Raw genomic sequence first — 24,530 nt, 5'->3', positions numbered from 1 at the left:
TAGTAAGGTAATTTCTGAGGTTCATTGTTCAGTGTTGGTTGGTCATCCTGGGATTTTTGGTAGCAGAGATTTGGTTGCTAGGTCCTTTTGGTGGCCTTCCTTGTCGCGGGATGTGCGTTCTTTTGTGCAGTCCTGTGGGACTTGTGCCCGGGCCAAGCCTTGCTGTTCCCGCGCTAGTGGGTTGCTTTTGCCTTTGCCGGTCCCTGAAAGGCCCTGGACGCACATTTCCATGGATTTTATTTCGGATCTTCCTGTTTCCCAGAAGATGTCTGTTATCTGGGTGGTTTGTGACCGGTTCTCTAAAATGGTCCATTTGGTACCTTTGCCTAAATTGCCTTCCTCCTCTGATTTGGTCCCATTGTTTTTTCAGCATGTGGTTCGTTTGCATGGCATTCCGGAGAATATTGTGTCTGATAGAGGTTCCCAGTTTGTTTCTAGGTTTTGGCGGGCCTTTTGGGCTAGGATGGGCATTTGTCTTTTTCTTCGGCGTTTCATCCTCAGACAAATGGCCAAACTGTGCGAACTAATCAGACCTTGGAAACCTATTTGAGATGCTTTGTGTCTGCTGATCAGGATGATTGGGTGGCTGTCTTGCCGTTGGCCGAGTTTTCCCCTTAATAACCAGGCTAGTTCGGCTACTTTGGTTTCGCCTTTCTTTTGTAATTTTGGTTTTCATCCTCGTTTTTCTTTCGGGGCAGGTTGAGCCTTCTGATTGTCCTGGTGTGGATTCTGTGGTGGACAGGTTGGACTCATGTGGTGGACAATTTGACATTGTCTCAGGAAAAGGCTCAACGTTTTGCTAACCGCCGTCGGTGTGTTGGTCCCCGACTTCGGGTGGGGGATTTAGTCTGGTTATCTTCTCGTCATGTTCCTATGAAGGTTTCTTCCCCTAAGTTCAAGCCTCGGTTTATTGGTCCTTATAAGATTTCTGAGACTATCAATCCGGTGTCTTTTCGTTTGGCCCTTCCAGCCTCTTTTGCCATCCATAATGTTTTCCATAGATCTTTGTTGCGGAGATATGTGGTGCCCGTTGTTCCCTCGGTTGATCCTCCTGCCCCAGTGTTGGTTGAGGGGGAGTTGGAATATGTGGTTGAGAAAATTTTGGATTCTCGTTTTTCGAGGCGGAGGCTTCAGTATCTTGTCAAGTGGAAGGGTTATGGCCAGGAGGATAAATCTTGGGTTGTTGCCTCCGATGTTCACGCCGCCGATTTGGTTTGTGCTTTTCACTTGGCTCGCCCTGATCGGCCGGGAGGCTCTGGTGTGGGTTCGGTGTCCCCTCCTCAAGGGGGGGTACTGTTGTGAGTTCTGCTCTTGGACTCCCTCCGGTGGTTTTAAGTGGTACTGCTGCTCCTTGGAATTAGCAGTCAACAGCTGTTTCCACTGATTGTCTTTATGGCTCGGCTATTTAACCTGGTTCTATCTTTCAGTCTGTGCCAGTTGTCAATGGTTCCTGGTTGGATTCACATCTCTGCTTGGATTTCCCTGATATTCTGACCAGTTCAGCAAAGATAAGTCCTAGCCTTGTTCTTTTGCAGTCCACTTTTTGTGGACTTAATCGTTCTGCACTTTCTACGTTTTTTCTAGTCCAGCTTGTCAGTATGGATTATTTCAATTAAGCTGGAAGCTCTGGGAAGCAGATTTACCCTCCACACCTTTAGTCAGGTGTGGAGATTTTTGTAAACTCTGTGGTGGATTTTTCTAGTTTTTAATACTGACCGCACAGTATTCTGTCTTGTTCTATCTATCTAGCGATATTGGCCTCCTTTGCTACATCCTGGTTTCATTCTGCGTATGTCATTTCCCTCTCCTCTCACAGTCAATATTTGTGGGGGGCTGTCTAACCTTTGGGGATTTTCTCTGAGGCAAGATAGCTTTCCAGTTTCTATCTTTAGGGGTAGTTAATCCTCCGGCTGTGACGAGGTGTCTAGGGAGTGACAGGAACATCCCACAGCTACTTCTAGTGTGTGTGTTAAGCTCAGGAATTGCGGTCAGTACAGGTACCACCTCCTCCAGAGCATGTCCCATGTTGCTCCTAAACCACCAGGTCATAACAGGTTCCCTTTAATACTTGGTGGCAAAACCCTTGTTGGCAAGCACAGCAGTCAGACGTTTCTTGTAGTTGATGATGAGGTTTGTGCACATGTCAGTAGGAATTTTGTTCCACTCCTCTTTGCAGATCATCTCTAAATCATTAGGGTATGTGCACACGTATAATGGTCCACTGCGGATTTTTCCGCAGCGGATTTGATAAATCTGCAGGGCAAAAAAGCAGCGTTTTTCCTGCAGATTTATCACGGATTTAACTGTGGTTTTACAACTGCGGTTTTCTATAGGAGCAGTTGTAAAACCGCTGCAGAATCCGCAGAAAGTAACATGCTGCGAAATGTAAAACGGCTGCGTTTCCACGCGTTTTTTTTCCGCAGCATGTGCACAGCGTTTTTTGTTTACCAGAGGTTTACATTGTAATGTAAACTCATGGGAAACTGCTGCGGACCCGCAGCTGCTGAAACGCTGCGGATCCGCAGCATTTTCCGCATCGTGTGCACATACCCTTAAGATTTTGAGACTGTCACTTGACAACTCGGAGCTTCAACGCCTTCAATAAGTTTTCTAGGAGATTAAGGTCTGGAGACTGGCTAGGCCAATGCATGACCTTAATATGCTTCTTTCTTGAGCCACTCCTTTGTTGCCTTGGCTGTATGTTTTGGGTCATTTTCTTGCTGGAAGACCCAGCCATGACCCATTTTTAATGTCCTGGCCGAGGGAAGGAGGTTGTCACTCAGGATTTTACGGTACATGGCTCCATCCATTCTCCCATTGATGCGGTGAAGTAGTCCTCTGCCCTTAGCAGAGAAACACCCCCAAAATATGTTTCCACCTGCATGCTTGACAATGGCACTGGTGTTTTTTTGTATCATAGACAGCATTTCTCTTCCTCCAAACACAGCAAGTTGAGTTAATGACAAGGACCTCAATTTTTGTCTCATCTGACCACAGCACCTTCTGGCAGTCACTCACAGAATCATCCAGGTCTTCATTGGAAAACTTCAGACGGGCCTGCACATGTGTCTTCTTGAGCAGGGAGACCTTGTGTGCACTGCAGCATTTTAAACCTTTACGGCGTAATGTGTTACCAATGGTTTTCTTCATGACTGTGGTCCCAGCTGCCTTAAGATCATTAACAAGTTTCCCCCACGTAGTTTTAGGCTCATCTCTCACCTTCCTCATGATCAAGGATACCATCCACGAGGTGAAATTTTGCATGGTGCTAAAGATTGATGTCGATTGTAGGTCATTTTGCATTGCTTCCATTTTCTTACTATCGCATGAATAGTTGTCTCCTTACCCAGCATCTTACTTAAGGTTTTGTAGCCCATTCCAGCTTTGTGCATGTCTATGATCTTGTCCCTGACCTCCTTATAAAGCTATTTGCTCTTACCCATGTTGTAGAGGTTAGAGTCTGACTGATTAATTGAGTCTGGGGACAGGAGTCTTTTATAAAGGTGACTATGAAAGACAGAAGTCTTTAATGCAGGTAACGAGTTGATTAGGAGCGTCTAACTGGTCTGTAGAAGCCAGTACTCTTAATGTTTGGTAGGGGATCAAATACTTATATCTCACTGCAAAATGCAAATAAAATTTATACAATGTGATTTTCTGGATTTTATTTTTCATATTCTCTCAATGTTAAAATTAGCCTACCCTTAAAATTATAGGCTGTTCACATCTTTGTCAGTGGGCAAACTTACAAAATCACCAAGGGATCAAATACTCATTTCCCCTCAATGTATATCTAGTTAATTCTTCTCTTTACTCAGCTCTATGTAGAAACAGGAAGTCTCTCTTCCCTGCACCAGTCATCCGCCTCTTCAACTCCTGACCCAGCTGCTCCGCTCCTCCCCCTGGCAGGGCCTTTTGCAGTGATTCATGCAGGGAAAAGAGACTTCCTGTTTCTACATAGAGCTTACAATGATTTACCTAGTCTGTTTTTAATCTCGTGATGTCATAGACCTAATGGAAAAGAAGAATTTCCTTGAGTAGAAAGGCAAAATGAGCAATTTTAAGTACACAATGCTATATAGTATGATTACTGCAATATAATGAGAAGAAAACACTTCGATGGAAGTGATGAGCGAGTGTACTCGTTGCTCGGGTTTTCCCGATTAGTCGCAAAGTATTTATGACTGCTCGGAGATTTAGTTTACTTCGCGGCAGCTGAATGATTTACAGCTATTAGCCTGCTTGATTACATGTGGGGATTAGCTAGCAACCAGGCAACCCCCACATGTACTCAGCCTGGCTAATAGCTGTAAATCATTCAGCTGAGGTGACAAAAACAATCTCTGAACACTAACAAATACTCAGGGGGGCTCTGGGTCGTCACCCGAGCAATGAGTACACTCAGTTATCACTAGAAGTGATGCTTTAACCCATTCACGACCTATGATGTGTATATGTGTGCGTCATAGGTCGCGTCCGTGAATTCCATGCGGGCTCCGGGGCTAAACTCACTTGTTTTATGGCACGTCAGCTGATTTCACCTTTAACAGCTGATAGTCGAATCATGATCCACCCTCGGCTGTTAACATGTTAAATGCCACTGTCAATCTCCGACAGCGGCATTTAATAAGTCAATAACCATTGAAAAAGATCAGCACTGGAAGGGGCGTTCCCCGTTTAATATCGCATACATGTTTACACCATGGAGAAGATGCGTCAGTTTTAAGATTTGCTGGTTTAGAACGGGTAGCTTTACCCAAACGAGGAGGGGACCATAATAAACTACTCTTAAGGAGAGAGGGGAGGTGGATCATGAAGGTTAATGCCACGGGACCCATGGGGTTAAATGAGAGACTGGATATGTCCATATATTTGTAACTAATAGGATTGTTTCGCAAGCATAAAGTGTTGTTTGGTCCATGATTTTATATTGAATAATCCTTTTTGTTATATGTACTCATTCTCAATTTTGTTTTTAACAATTTTATGTTTTAATTGGATCAGTAGTGATGATGCAGGTGAAGGGGTGGTAACCAAGCTGGGAATTCCGCTATATGGAGTCCACCCACTCACTACCTGCATCAAGACCCGTGGAAGCGCGAAACGGCCGTCGTCTTGTAACATCACGTTTCTCCCTGCTGTTTTTGCTATTGACATGCGGTCATAATAAAGACCGAATATTAGCAGATGGTGAGTGCCCACTCTTTTTCAACGGTTTTTGGTAACTCTATGGACTTTATTTCTTGTGGTGGCACCCGATTCTTGCATGTGGCATATACGCTGGCTACCTGACACACAGGTGTATGGCGGTATTTACTAGTATTTACTAGCAGTTGGTGTGGCAATCTGATTTCTTTTTGTTTAACAAGTCAATTATCCCACCCAATGATTGTCGATCTGCTATAAGTGCCACACTATAGCGGGCACTCATAGGACATGATCATTTTAGCCACACAGGCGATCGGATGATCGCAGCTTCAAGTTTCCTATGGAGACTACTGAGGCAATTGAAAAGTAAAAAAAATGTTTTTAATAAATATATATATATATATACACACACACACTATATAATTGTCTAAGGGTCACTTCCGTCTTTCTGTCTGTCCTTCTGTCTGTCACGGATATTAATTGGTCACGGCCTCTGTCTGTCATGGAATCCAAGTCGCTGATTAGCCTGTCATGGCTGCCACGACCAATCAGAGATGGCCACAGTCCGATTAGTCCCTCCCTACTCCCCTGCAGTCAGTGCCCGGCGCCCGCTCCATACTCCCCGCAGTCACCGCTCACACAGGGTTAATGCCAGCGGTAACGGACCGCGTTATGCCGCAGGTAACTCACTCCGTTACCGCCGCTATTAACCCTGTGTCACCAAGTTTTTACTATTGATGCTGCCTATGGCAATATACTACGTGGGCTGTGCAATATACTACGTGGACATGCATATTCTAGTTTTCTAGAATACCCGATGCGTTAGAATCGGGCCACCATCTAATAAGATATATATTTTATTTTTTTTTCCCCTTCAAATCACCCACCCCCCTTTGCACCATTCAAAATAAATGAAAACATGTTTGGTATAGCTGCGTGAAAATGGAGCCATTCGTTGTTTTTTTGTAAAGCTTTGATTTTTGTTTCACCACTTAAATAAAATATAACCTATATACACTACCGATCAAAAGTTTAGGGTCACACAATTTTGTGTTTTCCATGAAAAAAGCAAAAATAACACTTTTATTAATCAAATGAGTTGCCAATTGAATTGAAAATCTAGTCTAGACATTGACAAGGTTCGAAAGAAAGATTTTTATTTGAAATAATAATTTTCTCCTTCAAATTTTGCTTTCGTCAAAGAATGCTCCCTGTGCAGCAATTACAGCATTGCAGACCTTTGGCATTCTAGCAGTTAATTTTCTTATGTAATCTGGAGAAATTTCACCCCATGCTTCCAGAAGCCCCTTCCACAAGTTGGTTTGGCTTGAGGGGCACTTTCTGCATACCATACGGTCAAGCTGCTCCCACAACAGCTCAATGGGGTTGAGATCTGGTGACTGCGCTGGCCACTCCATTACAGATAGAATACCAGCTGAGTGCTTCTTCTCTAAATAGTTCTTGCATAATTTGGAGGTGTGCTTTGGGTCACTGTCATGTTGTAGGAAGAAATTGGCTCCCATCAAGCGTTGTCCACAGGGTATGGCATGGCGTTGCAAAATGGAGTGAGCCTTCCTTATTCAAAATCTGTTTTACCTTGTACAAATCTCCCACTTTAAACAGCACCAAAGCAGCCCCAGACCATCACATTACCTCCACCATGCTGGACAGATGGCGTCAGGCACTCTTCCAGCATCTTTTCAGTTGTACTGCGTCTCACAAAGGTTCTTCTGTGTGATCCAAACACCTCAAACTTGGATTCGTCTGTCCATAACACTTTTTTCCAATCTTCCTCTGTCCAATGTCTGTTCTTTTGCCCATATTAATCTTATTAATCTTTGCCATTTTTTTAGCCAGTCTCAGATCTGGCCTTTTCTTTGCCACTCTGCCCTAAAGGCCAGTATCCCGGAGTCGCCTCGTCACTGTAGACGTTGACACTGGCGTATTGCGTGTACTATTTAATGAAGCTGCCAGTTGAGAACCTGTGAGGCGTCGACTTCTCAATCTACAGACTAATGTACTTGTCTTGTTGCTCAGTTGTGCAGCAGGGCCTCCCACTTCTCCTTCTACTCTGGTTAGAGCTCTCCTCTGAAGGGAGTAACACACCGTTGTAGGAAATCTTCAGTTTCTTGGCAATTTCTCGCATGAAAGCCTTCATTTCTAAGAGCAAGAAAAGACTGACAAGTTTCACATGAAAGTTTTTTTTTTCTGGCCATTTTGAGAGGTTTATTTTTTTTTAATCAGATACATTTTTATTAAATGTATCAAAGTTGACAACCACTCATGATCATATTCATTTTGATTTAACAAAATACATACATCTCCCCCCCACCCACCTCCCTCTCGGAGACCATATCAGGGCATACAGTAGTCTGTCCATGTTGACTGAAAAGAAAAACAGAGTTAACAATTCACATATGTTATACAGTCTAGTATTCTATAAATAAATAATCTATTATTCCCATCCAGCCATGGCTGCCACAGTTTCTGGAAAAATCCCAACCTATTCCTCTTAGTGTATATACTTTTCTCAAGCTGGATAATATGATTCGTTTGATTCAAAATTGAAGGCATTCTGAACCAGCATGGCTACCACAGCATCTTGAAGCGGCATGCTATTCCATCCGGTTTGCGTTTAGTTGGACCATCATTTATTTTTCAACAGGACAATGACCCCAAACACACCTCCAGGCTGTGTAAGGGCTATCTGACCAAGAAGGAGAATGATGGGGTGCTACGCCAAATGACCAGGCATCCGCAGTCACCAGACCTGAACCCAATCGAGATGGTTTGGGGTGAGCTGGACCACAGAGTCAAGGCAAAAAGGCCAACAAGTGCTTAGCATCTCTGGGAACTCCTTCAAGATTGTTGGAAGACCATTCCCGCTGACTACCTCTTGAAGCTCATCATGCCAAGAGTGTGCAAAGCAGTCATCTAAGCAAAAGGTGGCTACTTTGAAGAACCTAGAATATAAGACATATATTCAGTTGTTTCACACTTTTTTGTTAAGTATATCATTCCACATGTGTTAATTCATAGTTTTGATGCCAAGATATTAGGGTATGTAGAACTGAATGGAGATGCCCTCTTAAGAGTAGCACTGGAAGGAGCCATGATGAGAAGGTCGTCCAGGTACAGAATGATGCAGATGTCTTGCTTCCTGAAAAATGCTACTACTTCCACCATAATAGTTGTGAATGTTTGGGGTGCAAATGATATACCGAAGAGAAGGACCTTGAACTGGAAGTGACACCTCCTGGCCTAGAGTGAACGCAAACCTCAGATACAGATGGTAGTTTGGATGAATGGGTACATTGTAGTATGCCTCCTGAAGGTCTATGGTGGCCATGGCGAAGTCCTTCCCAATCTATTGTAGTTTTTATTGATTCCATTCTGAATCCTCGATACACGAGGTATTGATTTAACCATTTCAGGTTGATGATTACCTTGTTATCTCCACTCAGCTTCTTTATAAGGAACACCCAGGAGTAGTGACATTGGCCTTGCTCTGCTTCTGGAACCGGTGATATTACCGCAGATGACAGCATTTGCTGGAGTTCTGTGTACAGAATTTTTGTAGCTTTGAAGATGGATGAGATGTCACCTCTAGTCTTTGTGGGGGAAAGTAGGAAAATTCTATTTTTACTCCTCTGACTGAGTCCAGGATTTTGTGGTCTGATGTTACCTTCTTGAAAGATAGTCTGAAATCGTGCCCCCTACTCGTTTTGCGCCCTTTTCTATCTGAACGAGGGTTCTGAAAAATATTTCTTCCTTTACCCCCTTTAGGGTAGCTCCACCACCCAGTTTTACCATTCCCTCTGTATTGAGGGGTCTGAATTTGAGGTGGACGAAATGGTCTCTTCTTGGGGATTTGTGGCTCAGGAAGATTTTTCTTTATGTCGGTCACCATCTCCAGTAATTCGTCCATTGGATGAGGTCTCTGCTCCACATGCCCTTCAGGTGGTGTTGGAGAGTACTGAAGTCTTTGCAGCAATGCAAACTGACTCAGCAGAGGCATTTGCAAAGAACCCAGCAGCTTTCTAGGAGAGGTAATTAGAGGCCAGAAGGTCTTCTCTGGGGGTACCACCCCCAATATGGTCTTCCAGTTGCTGCAACCAGAGAAACAGGGTTCTCATGATGCAGGCTGATGCGACATTTGTCTTTAAGGAAGTCGCCGATGCTTCCCAAGACCTCCTCAATAAGTCTACGTTCACATTTGCGGTCGGGCGCCGCAGCGTCGCCGCATGCGTCATGCGCCCCTATATTTAACATGGAGGCGCATGGACATGCGTTGCACTTGCGTTTTGCGACGCATGCGTCACTGCGGCGCACGCGTCCGGGCGCAGAGGACGCAGCAAGTTGCATTTTTGCTGCGTCCAAAATCAACCAAAAAAAGGACGCATGCGTCGCAAAACGCAGCGTTTTGCTGCGTTTGTTTGCGTTGTGCGTTGCGTCGCCGACGCTGCGGCGCACAATGCAAATGTGAATGTAGCCTAAGCTGTCCATCTTGCGTTCAAGTGGATCTTTAAGGCCTCTTTTACACTTCAGTCGGTACGGGTCCGTCACAATGCGTCTGGCCGACGTACCGACGGACGTTGTGAAAGTTTTGCACGACGTGGGCAGCGGATGCAGTTTTTCGACGCATCCGCTGCCCATTCTGCAGTCCGGGGAGGAGGGGGCGGAGTTTCGGCCGTGCACACGCGGTCGAAAATGGGGGACGCGGCAGAAAAACAAAAAAAAGTTTTAACTTGAACGTTTTTTTCGTGACGACGGTCTGCCAAAACACCACGGATCCGTCGCACGACGGACGCGACGTATGGCCATCCGTCGCTAATACAAGTCTATGGGCAAAAAAAATGCATCCTGCAAGCACGTTTGCAGGATCCTTTTTTTTTGCCCAAAACGACGGATTGCGATGGATGCCAAAAGACGGAAGTGTGAAAGAGGCCTAAGTTGAGAGGAGCCCTCAAAAGGGTAAGGTAGTCTTCTTGGCTACCCTAGCCACCTGGATATCCAATTTAGGGATTTCAGTCCAGCACTTTGAGACATCTTCATCTAGAGGAAAACGATCCTTCATATCACTTGGGACATTCAGATTCTTTTCTGGGAACTCTCATTCATCCAGGATTAAATTTTGGACATGGTCATGGATGGGAAAAACCATATTCCTTATTGATTTCAGACCACCGAACATCTCATCTTGGACTTGGACTGTGCGGGATGGCTTCTCCTCCTCAACTCCCATCGTATTCTTGACTGCCAGCAGTAGTTTCTCCATATATTTTTTATTATCCTCTGTACATAGCTGACACAGCTTTTTTGTTTGTTTTTTAAATAGCCGGATGGGAGTTTTTTCCCTTGATTTTGGTGCAGGATCCTTGTCTCCCTAGAAGAGAGAAGGGAAAATTCCAAAAGATGGATCCTGTACCAAAGGGCTTACCCTTATCAGGTATACTCACTGGGCCAAGGTTAGCGCTGGGCTCTGCAGACGCAGATCTAAGAGAAGGAACATCCATCATTTAGAACCTCAGTCCTACCTTATGGAGTCTTCAGTCAGGGTCCTTTTATACAGGAACCGAGACCAAGCACTTCTTCTCATCCAAAAGGATGAGATCTCTCCCCCTCTGTGATAGGTCCTGTCTTCTGGCGCTTTCCCCAGTTTGAAATTTTCAAATTTAACGCCAAGATGACGGTGCATTCCACCGTGGAATGCAGGGTGGAAGTGACATTGCGCCTTCTCTCTTGGCGGTGTACGTCACTTCCTGTGCATTCTCAGGACTGCCGGAGAACGCAGAAGCCACAACCAGCATGCAGGCGTGGGGGGAGAGAAGCTACGAGGCTGGGGGCTACAGGAGGCCCCCAGCCATTTCTTCACCATCCAGCATTGATAGCAGGTGCTGGAGGACGGTGCAGTCCCACCCGAGGCAGGAGCAGCTGAAGAAGGAAGGTCCAGGATTATCAACCCAGGCTGCCCGGCTTAAAGGTACATATAAGAGTGTTGCCGGGACACCCTCAGAAACGGACAATAAATCCTCTTCGTCCCTTAGGGACAGGACAACAGTGGGGATTGAGGGAAGGGGAGGGCTATTTAAACCTCTTGTTTCTTGTCCTTAATTAGGATGGGGAGGCAACCTCCTGCGTGCTGTCATTGAGGGGATTAGAGAAAAATAGAACTAAAACAAAAATATATACATACTGCATAAAAACATAGAAAACAGTGCTTAGGGACATTTCCTGTTTAATAGTAACTGGGCACTTGCAGAAGCTAAGAGGTGAGCAGAAACAGCAGTAATACTGTAGAATGTAGCAAATGCACAATATTAGGTTTCACATAAAAATGGTCTCACCTGAGCTCGACCTAAGAGAGCCTCCACCTCCTTGTTGTGCTCTATAGCATTCTCAAAAGACTGTAAGAACTGAGACACCATGGGGTCTATCACTTTTTTAGTAGTTTTGTACTTTTCATGAATAATTTTTAGCAATCCACACTTCTTCACGGGGCCTATAATTGCATAAAAAATACAAACAATTAATCCGAGAAATTAGATTTCCATCTGTGACTGTACAGAAATGTAACTTTTCTATTTTTGTAGAGCTAACAAATAATTTATATGAGCAGAACTGATGATATTCTTATGCCAAACAGGTGGTTTTAATGTACTGGCTGATTAAAAGTGGATGTTCACTTTCAATAAAGTGGTACCCGAAGTGTGTAAATTGCTTAAAATAAACTCATCAGGGTCTCAACCATCCTGGGTCCATACCACTGCTGCTCCGCTCTCTGTGTTGTGATCAGTGTGGTGACGTCACCAATCTAGCTTGTCACTGAGCTCAGTGTTGCAGGTCATCAACCTCTGCATGAGAGCTGAACCCAGGCACGGTCTACAGCAGCGACACGTGCGGTCAATGTGACATCACTGCTCTAGTCACCACACTGGCAGAGCAGTGGTGAGGAGCCAATGCACTACCCAGGGAGGGCGAGTATCTGAGGAATTTGCCATTACATACACTTTATATAATTTAGGAACCAGTTTACTGAAATTGGACATCCCCTTTAACGTATGTCCTAATACTGTCCTGGTTCCATCATAGTACGGACTCCACAAAACCTGTGAGGGTATGTCCACACGGTCAGTAAATGATGCAGGTTGGACGCTGCGCGTACATCCACAGTGTCCAACCAGCAGCGGCCAGATGTTACAGCATAGTGGATGGGATTTTAAGAAATCCCATGCCCACTGTGTGCACCGACGCCCGTGGCTTACCTGCAGAGATTGACATTCTCCGTGTCTTTCCAGACCGCAGCATGTCAATTTATCTTGCGGAAATGCGAGTCTCCGCAAGATAAATCTCACCCATACAATATACTGGATGTGGTGATTCCGCATGGTTCCGTGAACACATGCAGAATAACCTGTGTTCAATAGCCGGCAGCACTTTGGACACAGTGGACATGTTCTGCGTCCAAAGCACTGCCAATTACTAACCGTGTCCACCTACCCTGAAGGTTTCCCGTAATTATCTGGTAATTGTCTAGTCCTATAAGTATAGAGGTGTAGAATCCAGGGATCACAGCTTGTTTCCAGCACATTCCACAAATGCTTAATCAGATAGAGATGTGGTAATTTGGAGGAGGACAGGTAGTCATTAGTGATGAGCGAATATACTTGGTACTCAAGATTTCCCGAGCACGCTCAGGTGTCCTCCGAGTATTTGTAAGTACTCGGAGATATAGTTTTCAGTGCCGCAGCTGAATGATTTACATCTGTTAGGCAGCATAAGTACATGTGGGGATTCCCTGGCAATCAGGCAACCCCCACATGTACTTATGCTGGCTAACAGATGTAAATCATTCAGCTGCAGCACTGAAAACTATATCTCTGAGTACTTAAATAGGAGGACACCCGAGCGTGCTCGGGAAATCTCGAGTACGAGTATATTCGCTCATCACTAGTAGTCATAAGCGGCGTCAATTGCCTCCAACAATTCTCCAATATTTGGCACTTTGTATTTTTTCCTTAATGGAAATCTGTCAGCACATTTGACCCATTTAAACTATTAATATGAAAAAAAATGAAAAAAAAAAAAAAAGGTGAGCAACTGAATAAAAAAAAAAAAAAAAAAAAATTATATATATATATATATATTTTTTTGTATATTTATTATTTTTAACATTACATTTTTTTACTATTGATCTATCTATATATCTATCTATCTATCTTCTCTACTATATAATTGTTTGTCTAAGGGGTACTTCCGTCTGTCTGTCCCGGATATTCATTGGTCGCGGCCTCTGTCTGTCACGGAAATCCAACTCGCTGATTGGTCGTGGCAAAACGCCCACGACCATTGCTACGACCAATTAGCGACGGGCGCAGTCCGACGGCAACATGGCCGCTCCTTCCTCCCCGCAGTCAGTGCCCGCTCCATACTCCCCTCCAGTCAGAACTCACACAGGGTTAATGGCAGCGCTAATGGACCTCGTTATGCCGCGGTGTAACGCACTCCATTAACGCTGCTATTAACCCTGTGTGACCAACTTTTTTACTATTGATGTTGCCTATGCAGCATCAATAATAAAAAAATCTAATGTTAAAAATAATAAAAAGACAAAATTTTAAAAAATCTAATATATATATATATATATATATACACATATACATACACATATACATATAGTATTGCTTATCAGAAAAGGAACACTGTGCCTATACGGAACTATTCTATGTACGTAAAAATGTTAACACTGCACGCATGATGGGAGGAAATAAGCAGGTGCTGTCATGGGCTCTGAGAAACACCGTTATCGGTGAGTAACTACAACTTTCTCAGTCTCCCATGAGAGCACCACGGAGAGAATTTCAGAGAATGGAAGCTTAGGGAGGGACCACAGCCTGAAGGAGTCTTCTTCCAAAGGTCAAATCAGATGTAGAGGCTAGATCTAATCTGTAGTGTTTGAAAAAGGTTGAAGGCGATGACCAGGTGGCCGCCTTACAGATTTGTTCTACAGATACCTCTGATCTCTCTGCCCATGAGATCGCTATGGCCCTTGTAGAATGAGCTTTCAGACCATCCGGGACGGTATTTCCGGTAGATGAGTAGGCCAGGGTTATCGCATCTCTTATCCACCTTGCCATGGTACTCTTGGATGCTTTGAGTCCCTTCCTTGGTCCCTGAAAGCAGACAAAGATCCTTCCTTCCTACAGCTCTGGGTGGACTCTAGGTACTGAACTAGGCATCTTTTGACATCTAGAGAGTGAAATTCCTCCTCTTTTCTATTTCTGGGATTTGGGCAAAAGGAAGGAAGGACTGCCTCTTGGGACCTGTGGAAACGAGATGCTACCTTGGTTAAATAGGCCAGGTCAGGTTTTAATATTATCCTATCATCTAAGATCGTCGTGAATGGGGTGTTGCAGATAGGGCCTGAATGTCACTTATTCTACGCGCCAATGTTAGAGCTACCAGGAGGATGGTTTTTAAGGATAAGATTTTGAGGGAAGCTGTGTCTATCGGCTCAAACGGGGGCCCCTTCAGAGCGGATAGGACCAGATTCAGATCCCAGGATGGCAGCTTTTGGCTGACCAGTGGCTTAGATCTTGTTGCAGCTTTAATGAATCGCACCACCCATGGGTTGCCTGCAATGTCCGGATTATAAAGTGCACCTAAGGCTGCTACTTGCACTTTTAACGTACTGACTGCTATGTCATTTTCTAGACCATTTTGTAGAAATTCAAGCACTTCTGTAATTGAGGCTCCGTCTGGGATTTTTACTTTGGAGGTGGATAGGAACTTCCTCCAGGTTTTGCCATAGGCTTTAGTAGTAACTGGTTTTCTGCTTTTTTGTAGTGTAGAGACCAGGTTGTGTGAGAACCCTCTTTCCATCAGCAGCGTCCCATTCAAATTCCATGCTGTTAAATGGAGGTTCACTGCTTGAGGGTGTAAGACTGGACCTTGAGAGTCGGGATGTCTGGTAGCACTCAAGGGTCGGTGATGGTCTCTTGGCTGAGGATACTGTCTAAGTTCTTTTTGGCCAAAAGGGGGCTATTAATATCATCCTTGTTTTGTCTTCTCTGACTTTCCGTATGACTGCTGGTATAAGGATGATTTGGGGGGGGGGGGGGGAAGGCGTATGTGAGATTCTGAGACCAACGGAAGCATAAAAGCATCTAGTACTTGAGGATTCCCCCTGGGGTTGAGAGAGCAGAAATCTTCTACTTTCTTGTTTTTGTGATCGGCAAATAAATCTATTATCGGGATTCCCCACATCCTCGTAATCTGGCGAAAGATGGGACTGATTTAAAACCCACTCACCTTGCCTTAAGTTGGGTTCGATTCGGATAGTCGGCCTTTTGATTTTCTACCCCCCAAATGTGTAGTGCCAAGAGGGAAGGTTCTCCTCTGCTAGGTTGAGGATCCTGGAGGAGGTGTCCATCAGAGTTCTGGACCTGGTACCTCCCGGATGGTTTATATAAGCCACTGCTACCTGGTTGTCTGAGAATATGTGGACATGATGACCCCGTAGGTAGGGTAGGAAAGTCAAGAGCCTGACTCACAGCCCATAGTCCTTTCTGGTTCGAAGAAGCTCCTAATTCCCGATTCTCCTATTTCCCCTGTGTAACTTGGTTGTTCATGTGAGCTCCCCATCCCGTGGCGCTTGGGTCTAATTATATGGGATATTTTTGTTACCCAGGGAATCCCTTTGGATAAGTTGTGGGCATTTCTCCACCAAAGTAGGGAATGAGTAGAAGAGGAGCTTAGAGTTACTTGACCTTCTAGGTGGCCTCTCAACTTGGACTGATTTCCCAATATGTCCCATTGGAGGTCTCTTGCGTGTAGCTGTGCCCACTGTACATTGCCTTCCTTAATGTCATGGAGGGGTTCCGTAAGGCCTTTGTTACAATGTGTCTTTTACTATCTTTACTTTGTTACCATCTGTCTTTTGCGCACTGGGAGGCGGCATTCTTGTTGTTGAGAGTAAAGTGTTAAAGCTAGAAACTCTTGAATTTTGCTGGGTTCCAACCCTGATTTTTTTTTTTTTAAGTTTAGAAGCCTTCCTAGGTTCCAGAGTGCTCAATCCTCTGTCTTTCCTTCTTCGTTCCTCCCATCTGCTTTGTTCCCTTGGGGGTTTTCTAAGGAAAAATTTCCTATTCCGAAAGGGCCGTTGAAATGATGTTGGCCCTAAGTTCGGGAACACTTTTCTTATCCCCTGCTTTTTGGAATAGGTCATCCAAAGTTTCTCTAAACAAATATTTACCCTCACAGGGAACTGAGCATAATTTAAGCTTGGTTTGAAGATCTCCAGGCCAGCTTTTGAGCGATAGGGTTCTCCTGGCCGCATTTGACAGGGCTGCCGACTGATGTTAAACGGACTGAATCTGCCGAAGAGTCCGCTAGGAAGGCTGCTGCCCCTCTTGTCATGGGGATGGATTCTAGGATTTTGATCCTTGATGTCCCATCCTTCAACCGTGTCTCCAGTTGATCCACCCATACCATGAGGGATCTGGAGGTACACGTTGCCGGTATGGCCGGCCTAAGATTTCCCCCAGCTGATTCCCAGGCCTCTTTAAGGAGGGTGTCAGCTCTTTTTTTTTTTTTTTTATCTAGGGGATCTTTGAGTGTACCCATGTCTAAGGGAAGTGCAAACTTTTTTGAAACTTTAGCCACAGCTACATCAAGCTTAGGGGCTTTGTCCCAGGATGTGGATGCTTCCGCCTCAAAAGGGTATTTCCTTTTGAGGGAAGGAACTGACAAGTTTTTTTCTATCTGGTCTTTCCCATTCTTATTTGATTAGGGTTTGGACATTTTGATTTATTGGAAACACTCTGCGTTTGTTCTGTCCTAAACCCCCAAACATTATGTCCTGGACAGTTCTATCTGGACGGGGGTCTTCCATCCCCATGGTGGATCTCACTGCTTTTATGAGACCATCTACTTGGTCTAGGGGAACGCAGTGACGTCCTCAGTTTTCTTCACCCCGGGACGAAGAGGAGGAGAGTCTGAGGTATTCGAGTCCACTTCCCTGAAGTAGAGGGGTCAGATTTGGGGTATGATGTAATCTTTCTGTTTTGTTTTCTCCCCCTGAGTGATGGATGAAAAGGTGCTCTGAACTTCTGATCTGATTGCAGATCTTAGTTCAGAGGCGAAATCCGGGGTTTCTTCACACTGTTTTTTGTATGCATGATTTACAGAGCTTCCTATCCCATGACTCTGATAAGGCTCTGTTATAAGTGGGACACCAGTTTTTCATTTTCCCCGACTTCTTTCCCTAGTAAGAGAATAGAAGGAACCCTATTACAATGATGAACTTTCTCGATGTCCATTCACCATTAGATGTAATCGCAGGTACCAGTTCTGGAGGGGGGACTGGATCTTGAACCAAAGGATCCGGAGATGGCGACTTGTTCGCTGCAGCAGATATGCTGCGTGGAGTGGCTACTGGAACAGCTGCTTCACTTGTCTTTGTCCTTTGGACCATCTTGCCGTTTATTGTGGCGCTTCTGTTGCTGCTGCTCATCGCTGCCTTCCATGTTCATGGGGACTGCATGCAGCAAAAGTTGTCTACACTTTTCACCTTTTTTAAATTTGCCGCCCCTCCGACGTCACTTCCGGTCCCGCCCCCTCTTCCTGCGCTCGTCATTGAGAGGGAGCGTCATTGCACATGCACCCGCCCCGGAAGTTCAGCTCTACTTCCGGAGCGGCAGCCATCTTGGTGCACCAAACAGTGCGCGCTGTCGGTGCGTGTACTCCCCGGTAGCCCCAGACTCCTTTCCGGAGCGGCGGCTGCGCTCCCCCCGCTCACCCTGAAGAACCCACCAGTCCCAGGCATGGCAGCTTCAGGAACCGGACCAGCAACGGCAGGGGCCTCCCCACTACCGGAACTCCGACTGGCCGGCCCTGGATCGAATCTTTGTCCAGACTGAAGGTACCGCTGACTGAAGGTTTCCTGGTAAGGGACAGGAAACCAACTGATGCAAGGGAGAGGGACCGCCCTTTTATCTGTAGGTTTCCTGTCCCTTAAGGGCGGATCCCCTCTCTCCATGGTACTATCATGGGAGACTGAGAAACACCGGATTACGTACCGGTAATGCTCTTTTATAGAGCCACGACAGCACCCACTGAGAGAGGGGATCCGCCCCTAGGAACAGGAAACCCTACGGAGAGATAAAAGGGGCGGTCCCCCTCGCTCCCACAGTTTGGGTTACAGAGATTGCGAGGAACCGCCCACAAGTTTTAGTAGGTCATTCTATATTAACATTTCATCTTTGACTTAATCACGTATATTTACAAGAACCAATCACCCTTATCAGTGCTCATATGCAAATTAATATATATAAGGGAGGGAAGTGAAGGGGTGCTGTCGTGGCTCTATAAAAGAGCATTACCGGTACGTAATCCGGTGTTTTCTCTTCGCCACGACAGCACCCACTGAGAGACTTTCAGAGATAGTTATTTGGGGGGGATTATCGTGTTAAGAACTGATCTACCGAAACACAAATCAGTGGAAGCAGATAGATCTAATTTATAGTGACTATAGAAGGTAACAGGCGAAGACCAGGTTGCGGCCTTACATATGAGTTCTATTGGAACCTCTGCTCGCTCTGCCCAGGATGATGCTATCGCCCGGGTGGAATGTGCCTTTACAGTCTCAGGTGGATCTTCCCCTTTAGACGAATAGGCCAGGTATATCGCCTCCCGAATCCATCGGGATAATGTGCCTTTAGTAACACCAGCTCCTTTCCTTTGACCCTGGAAGGAAACAAAGAGAGCCCTGCTCTTCCTCCAGGCGCTAGTCCTGTCTAAGTAAGTCATTACAGCCCTTTTCACATCTAAGGTATGGTATTTCTCCTCTTCCTGATTTGTAGGATTATCATAAAAAGTAGGAAGAAGAATTTCTTGAGATCTATGAAATTTAGTACACCTCTTAGGTAGGTAGGAAGGGTCTGTTTTCAGGACGATTCTATCTGGAAATATTGACAGAAAGGGAGGATCTACTGATAGTGCCTGCATGTCACTTACTCTTCTTGCCGACACTAATGCGACAAGAAGAGCAGTTTTGAGAGTAACGTGTTTAATGTGAGCTGAGTGTAGTGGCTCAAATGGGTGACCTGTCAAGGCTTCAAGGACTAGATTAACATCCCAAGGCGGTATGCCGGGAATCTGAACTGGTTCTGACCTCTGGCAGGCTGAAATAAATCTAGTTATCCACCTATCACCCGCTACATTGTGACTATACAATGCCCCTAGAGCAGAGACTTGTACTTTTAAGGTATTAACTGAAAGACCTAAGTCACGTCCTTTCTGGAGAAATTCTAAAATGTTAAGTATAGGAATTTCGTTTGACAAGGCCAATGGATAAAGACTTAGAAACTTCCTCCATACTCTTACATATATAGAAGTAGTGGATCTTTTCCTACTTAATAATAGAGTATTAATCACTTGATCAGAGAAACCCCTTAATTTCAACAATTGCCTCTCAAATTCCAGGCTGTCAACCGTAGACCCTTCACATGAGGGTGGTTGAATGGCCCCTGGAAGAGAAGATCCTGATCCTCTGGGAGAATCCATGGATCTGAGATGGACATAGCTCTGAGCAGGGAGAACCATGGTCTCTTTGGCCAAAATGGGGCAATCAGGATTATATTGGCTTTGTCCTCTCTTATCTTCCTGATTACTGTTGGTAGAAGTATCAGAGGAGGAAAGGCATACGCTTTCTGAAATGTCCATGGTACCTGGAGAGCATCGAGAAAATCGGGTTTGTCGGATTGGAACATTGAAGCGAACTTTTTTAATTGCCTGTTGTCTCTTGTAGCGAAGAGATCTACCTCTGGTAAACCCCATTTTACGGTTATCATTTTGAAGATTCGATGATTTAAAACCCACTCCCCTTGGTGGAGGGTATGGCGACTGAGGAAGTCCGCTTTTGAATTGTCCACTCCTCTGACATGTAGTGCTGATAGAGACAGTAGATGTTTCTCGGCTATAGTTAGGATGTCTTCGGCTATAGACATGAGTGTTCCTGATCTTGTTCCTCCTTGATGATTGATATACGCTACTGATGTCATGTTGTCTGACAGAATCCTTGTATGTGTTCCGTGTAGCTGCGGAAGGAATTCACAAAGAGCGTGATGGATAGCTTTCAGCTCTCTTATATTAGATGAGTCGTCTGACTCCGTAACCGACCATAGACCTTGGGCTACCTGATCTCTCATATGTGCTCCCCAACCACTAGGACTGGCATCCGTGAATATTGTGTTTGAAGGTTTAACTACCCAGGGGACCCCACTAACCAAGTGATCTGGTTCTAGCCACCAGGATAGAGATTTAATTACGTCTTCAGAAAGGGAAATTTTACCGTCTAGATGACCTTGTAATTTTATTTCCTCATGTAAAATTGCATATTGTAAACACCTTGAATGAAATTGGGCCCATGGTACTGCTGGGATACATGACGTGAAGGAGCCAAGGAGGGACATGCCTTGTCTTAAAGATATTAGAGGTTTATCTATTACCGACTGTACCTTATTTCTTATTGTCAATTGCTTGGATTGTGGTAGGAAACATTTTTGGCTTATGGAGTCTATTATAATTCCCAAGAATGTTTGTCGAGTAGTTGGAAGAAGTCTAGACTTTTCCCAATTCACCAACCACCCTAGCCTCTGCAGGGACGAGACCATATTACACAATCGTTGGTGACATTGTGAAGGGGAACTTCCTACCACTAAAAGATCATCAAGGTACGGAATTATGAGGGTATCTTTTACTCTTAGGTATGACATTACTTCCGACATTAACTTAGTGAATACCCTTGGAGCTATTGATAGTCCAAAGGGCATTGCTGTATACTGAAAGTGTCGTATATGTCCATTCAACACAATCGCCACGCGGAGATATTGTTGATGTTCTATAAAAATTGGCAGATGGTAATACGCATCTTTTAGGTCGAGTACCGTCATAAAACAATGGGGAGACAACAGTTTTATGGTGGATCGGATAGACTCCATTTTAAAGGTTTGATTCTGCAAAAAGGTGTTCAATTTTTTAAGGTTCAATATGGTTCTGAAAGATCCATCTGGCTTTGGGATTAAAAATAGAGGGGAATAGAACCCCTTTTTTTGCTGAAGAAATGGGACTTCCACCAAAACCCCTTTGGCTAGAAGGTTCATTACCTCCTGCTCCAAAGCCTCCTGTTGTAACTGGGTTTTTAAAGAAGTCAATAGAAATGAGTCCGGCGGGACTCGGGAAAATTTTAATTTTAGGCCGAAGGTGATGATACTATTTGCCCAAATGTTCGAAGTTATTTTCTGCCATTGATCTGAGAAGGAAGACAATCTACCTCCGACAGGCAGATCTGTTCTAACGGGGTTTTTCCTCAGTTTTGTAAGGGCGCTTCCCAAAAAGTGCTCCTCTCTGTCTGGTGTCTCTAGTGGCCCAGCGATCTTGGTTCTTGAAATCCTTCCTCTTGTTAAACATGGGCTTTCGGAACGCCCTCCTATAAGATGGAAGGTAATTATTATTAGGGAAGCCCTGTTTCCTCTCCCCTGCTTTAGTCAGGATCTCGTCCAGCTTAGTACCAAATAGGTACTCACCCTGACATGGAAGACCACACAATTTGGATTTTGTCTGGGGATCGCCTTTCCAGCCCTTAAGCCACAGGGCTCTACGTGCTGCATTAGTCAGCCCCGCCGACTTGGCCGCTAAACGTATTGAGTCAGCAGATGAGTCTGCCAGGAAGGCTGCAGCACCCCTAATTAAAGGTATAGAGGCTCTCAACTTGTCTCTAGAGAGACCGTTTTTAAGTCCTTCTTCCAAGTCACTTAGCCAGACTAGCATGGACCTAGCGGTGCATGTAGCTGACACAGCCGGTTTTAGGGCTCCCGCACAAGATTCCCACGCTCTTTTAAGGAGAGAGAGTCGGCTTTACGGTCCAGAGGATCTTGTAGTGAACCTGAATCCTCCACAGGTAGCAGGGATTTTTTAGATGTGGAAGCCACTGCTGCGTCTACTTTTGGGGCTTTTGACCAGGTCGAGAATTCCTCATCATTAAAGGGATAACGTCTCTTTGAAGATGGTGGTAATCCCTTCTGCCCCTGGTTTTCCCACTCTTTTTTAATCAAATTTTTTACTGCTGCTATCACCGGAAAGGAGGGTCTTTTCCTTTCGGACAGCCCAGCGAACATTATGTCCTGCTGTGTTTTAGGGGTCTTAGAATCCTCGATGCCCATAGTGTTACAGACGGATTTCACCAGGTTATCTATACTTTTGGAAGCACGTATCTTGATCCTCATCCGAGGAAACAATCCCTAGAAATATCCGAATCTGCATTCTCTAATTCGGAAGATTGGTCAGATATGGGTGAAACATACTCTCTTGTCCCCTTAGGACGCGTTTCTTTTCCCGAACTATGCAGGGCTTGTAGTTCTTCTCTAATCAACACTCTAATGTCCTCAGATTTAACCGAGGCCTCTTCCCGTAAGGTGGAATCAATGCATGGTTTACAAAGTTTCTTTGTGTAACTATCCGGAAGGGGCTGAAGACATATCGCACACTGTTTGTGTTTCGTTTTTTCAGTACATTTTGCCTAGAGTGTTAGAGAAGAGGGGACAGCAATCAGCTTAATAGGGTAGATGTACACTCACCCCAGTGAAGCGTCTGTGAAGGTACCGGCTGACGAGGAGGAGACTGCAGAGGCTTGCTCTTTTTAGAAGATCCGCTCCGCTTGGAGCGGCTGCTGCTGCTGGTATGGCTGTGAGGAGTAGTTGCGGTGGCCTCAATAGAAGACATCGCAGGGTCCTGTGCCGAATCCATATTGGACGCCGGAGCGTTACTGCCGGCGTCCTTTTCACATGGGGGCCGCCATCTTCTTCCTGTTGAACCCGGAAGTGCTAATCACTTCCGGGTCGCGGCCATATTCCATATGCCCGCGCTGTCACCGGCACCAGCGCCGGCGCCGTCTCCTCCCTCTCCTCGGAAGCTTTAAGCTTATACTTCCGGGGGGCATACTGGGGCTCCACGCTGTATAAGCGCTCGCCGAGGACGGCACAGCGTTCCCCAACTACAGCGCTAACTCCCCGCAGACGTTCCGGATGAATTTCTGTGAGCCAGCACTCTCCAGCCCTGGCCTCACAGCGTCTGCCAGCAGAGGGGGGAAGCTGACACCAGGACCCCCGACGCTGCTTCCAGCTCTGGAGCCCTTGCCGTCCTCACAGGTAAACCGCGCAAGCGGCATCCAGGCTAGGCATCCTCTTCTCCGTGGATTCCCATAGGAACAGGAAACCAAACTGTGGGAGCGAGGGGGACCGCCCCTTTTATCTCTCCGTAGGGTTTCCTGTTCCTAGGGGCGGATCCCCTCTCTCAGTGGGTGCTGTCGTGGCGAAGAGAAAACAAAATTTCATAAAGAGTTATGGAGATATTATACGTCCTTGCCGTGCATTGTGTATATTTCTGAGATCCCCAGAACATGGCGAACGGCTTACAGGGTCTCAATCCGTTCAAGCACCCCATAGTGGGGAGTTACGTAAAATGGCTTGTAGAAGTCAAGTAGAAAAAAGCCATGTTTGGCCTCAATGCTTACCAAAATAAAGGGTTTTATATTTTCGCCAAAATACCTTTCTTTAGCCAGGGAGGAAGGTCCTCACCCCCCTGCTTGTAACGCCACATTGCCATCACTCAAATGTTCAGGGGTGCCGAGCACCGCCCCCCTCAGCGCTGTTTACCCATGAAATCCGGCGCCTGCGCTGTGTATCGCTGTTTGGTGCAGGCGCAGAGAACTCTGGCCGTCTGACGTCACAGCCAGGCTTGCAGACTGTGCCTGTGCGGCGAGTGAGGCCAACCACCTTGGTAATCCCAGCCCAGCAGTGTGTTATGCATTATGCAGAGTGCGGGGCTGGGATTCACAAGCAGGGCGGCCGCGCAGTCTGCAAGCCTGGCTGTGACTTCAGACGGCCAGAGCTCTCTGCGCCTGCACCAAACAGCGATACACAGCGCAGGCGCCGGATTTCATGGGTAAACAGCGCTGAGGGGGCGTTGCTCGGCACCCCTGAACATTTGAGTGACGGCAATGTGGCGTTACAAGCAGGGGGGTGAGGACCTGCCTCCCTGGCTAAAGAAAGGTATTTTGGCGAAAATATAAAACCCTTTATTTTGGTAATACATGCACCTAAAACTAAAAGAGCCACCTTGTTAGAAAGCAGCATCACTGCTGCACAAGGTGGCTCTTTTAGTTTATAGCGGCTGGAGGGGGTGACAGTGGCCCTTTAACTAACCGAGCAGGAGAAATGAACTTTGTCTTCTTCCAAACACATATTTTGCTTCTCTGGAAGCTCTGCTGTATTGTAACAATATTGCAACCCTGTCTGCCTGTGATATGGACACTGAAGCTGAGA

General features: G+C 45.6%; 1 protein-coding gene across 1 annotated transcript in view; it reads right to left on the bottom strand.

Annotated features, from left to right (window-relative positions):
- The window catches only part of POLR3A (RNA polymerase III subunit A), a 259,739-nt gene that overhangs the window by 207,299 nt on the left and 27,910 nt on the right, over positions 1-24,530 (bottom strand). Inside the window, exon 5 of the mRNA XM_077259406.1 lies at positions 11,496-11,650. Coding sequence (XP_077115521.1) covers positions 11,496-11,650 — 155 coding nt within the window. The remainder of the gene's footprint in view (positions 1-11,495; positions 11,651-24,530) is intronic.

This window comes from Ranitomeya variabilis, chromosome 4 (assembly GCF_051348905.1).
Source record: "Ranitomeya variabilis isolate aRanVar5 chromosome 4, aRanVar5.hap1, whole genome shotgun sequence".
NCBI classification, from domain to species: domain Eukaryota; kingdom Metazoa; phylum Chordata; class Amphibia; order Anura; family Dendrobatidae; genus Ranitomeya; species Ranitomeya variabilis.
The sequence above is the reverse complement of the archived record's forward strand: the minus strand, read 5'-3'. Positions and strand labels throughout refer to the sequence as shown.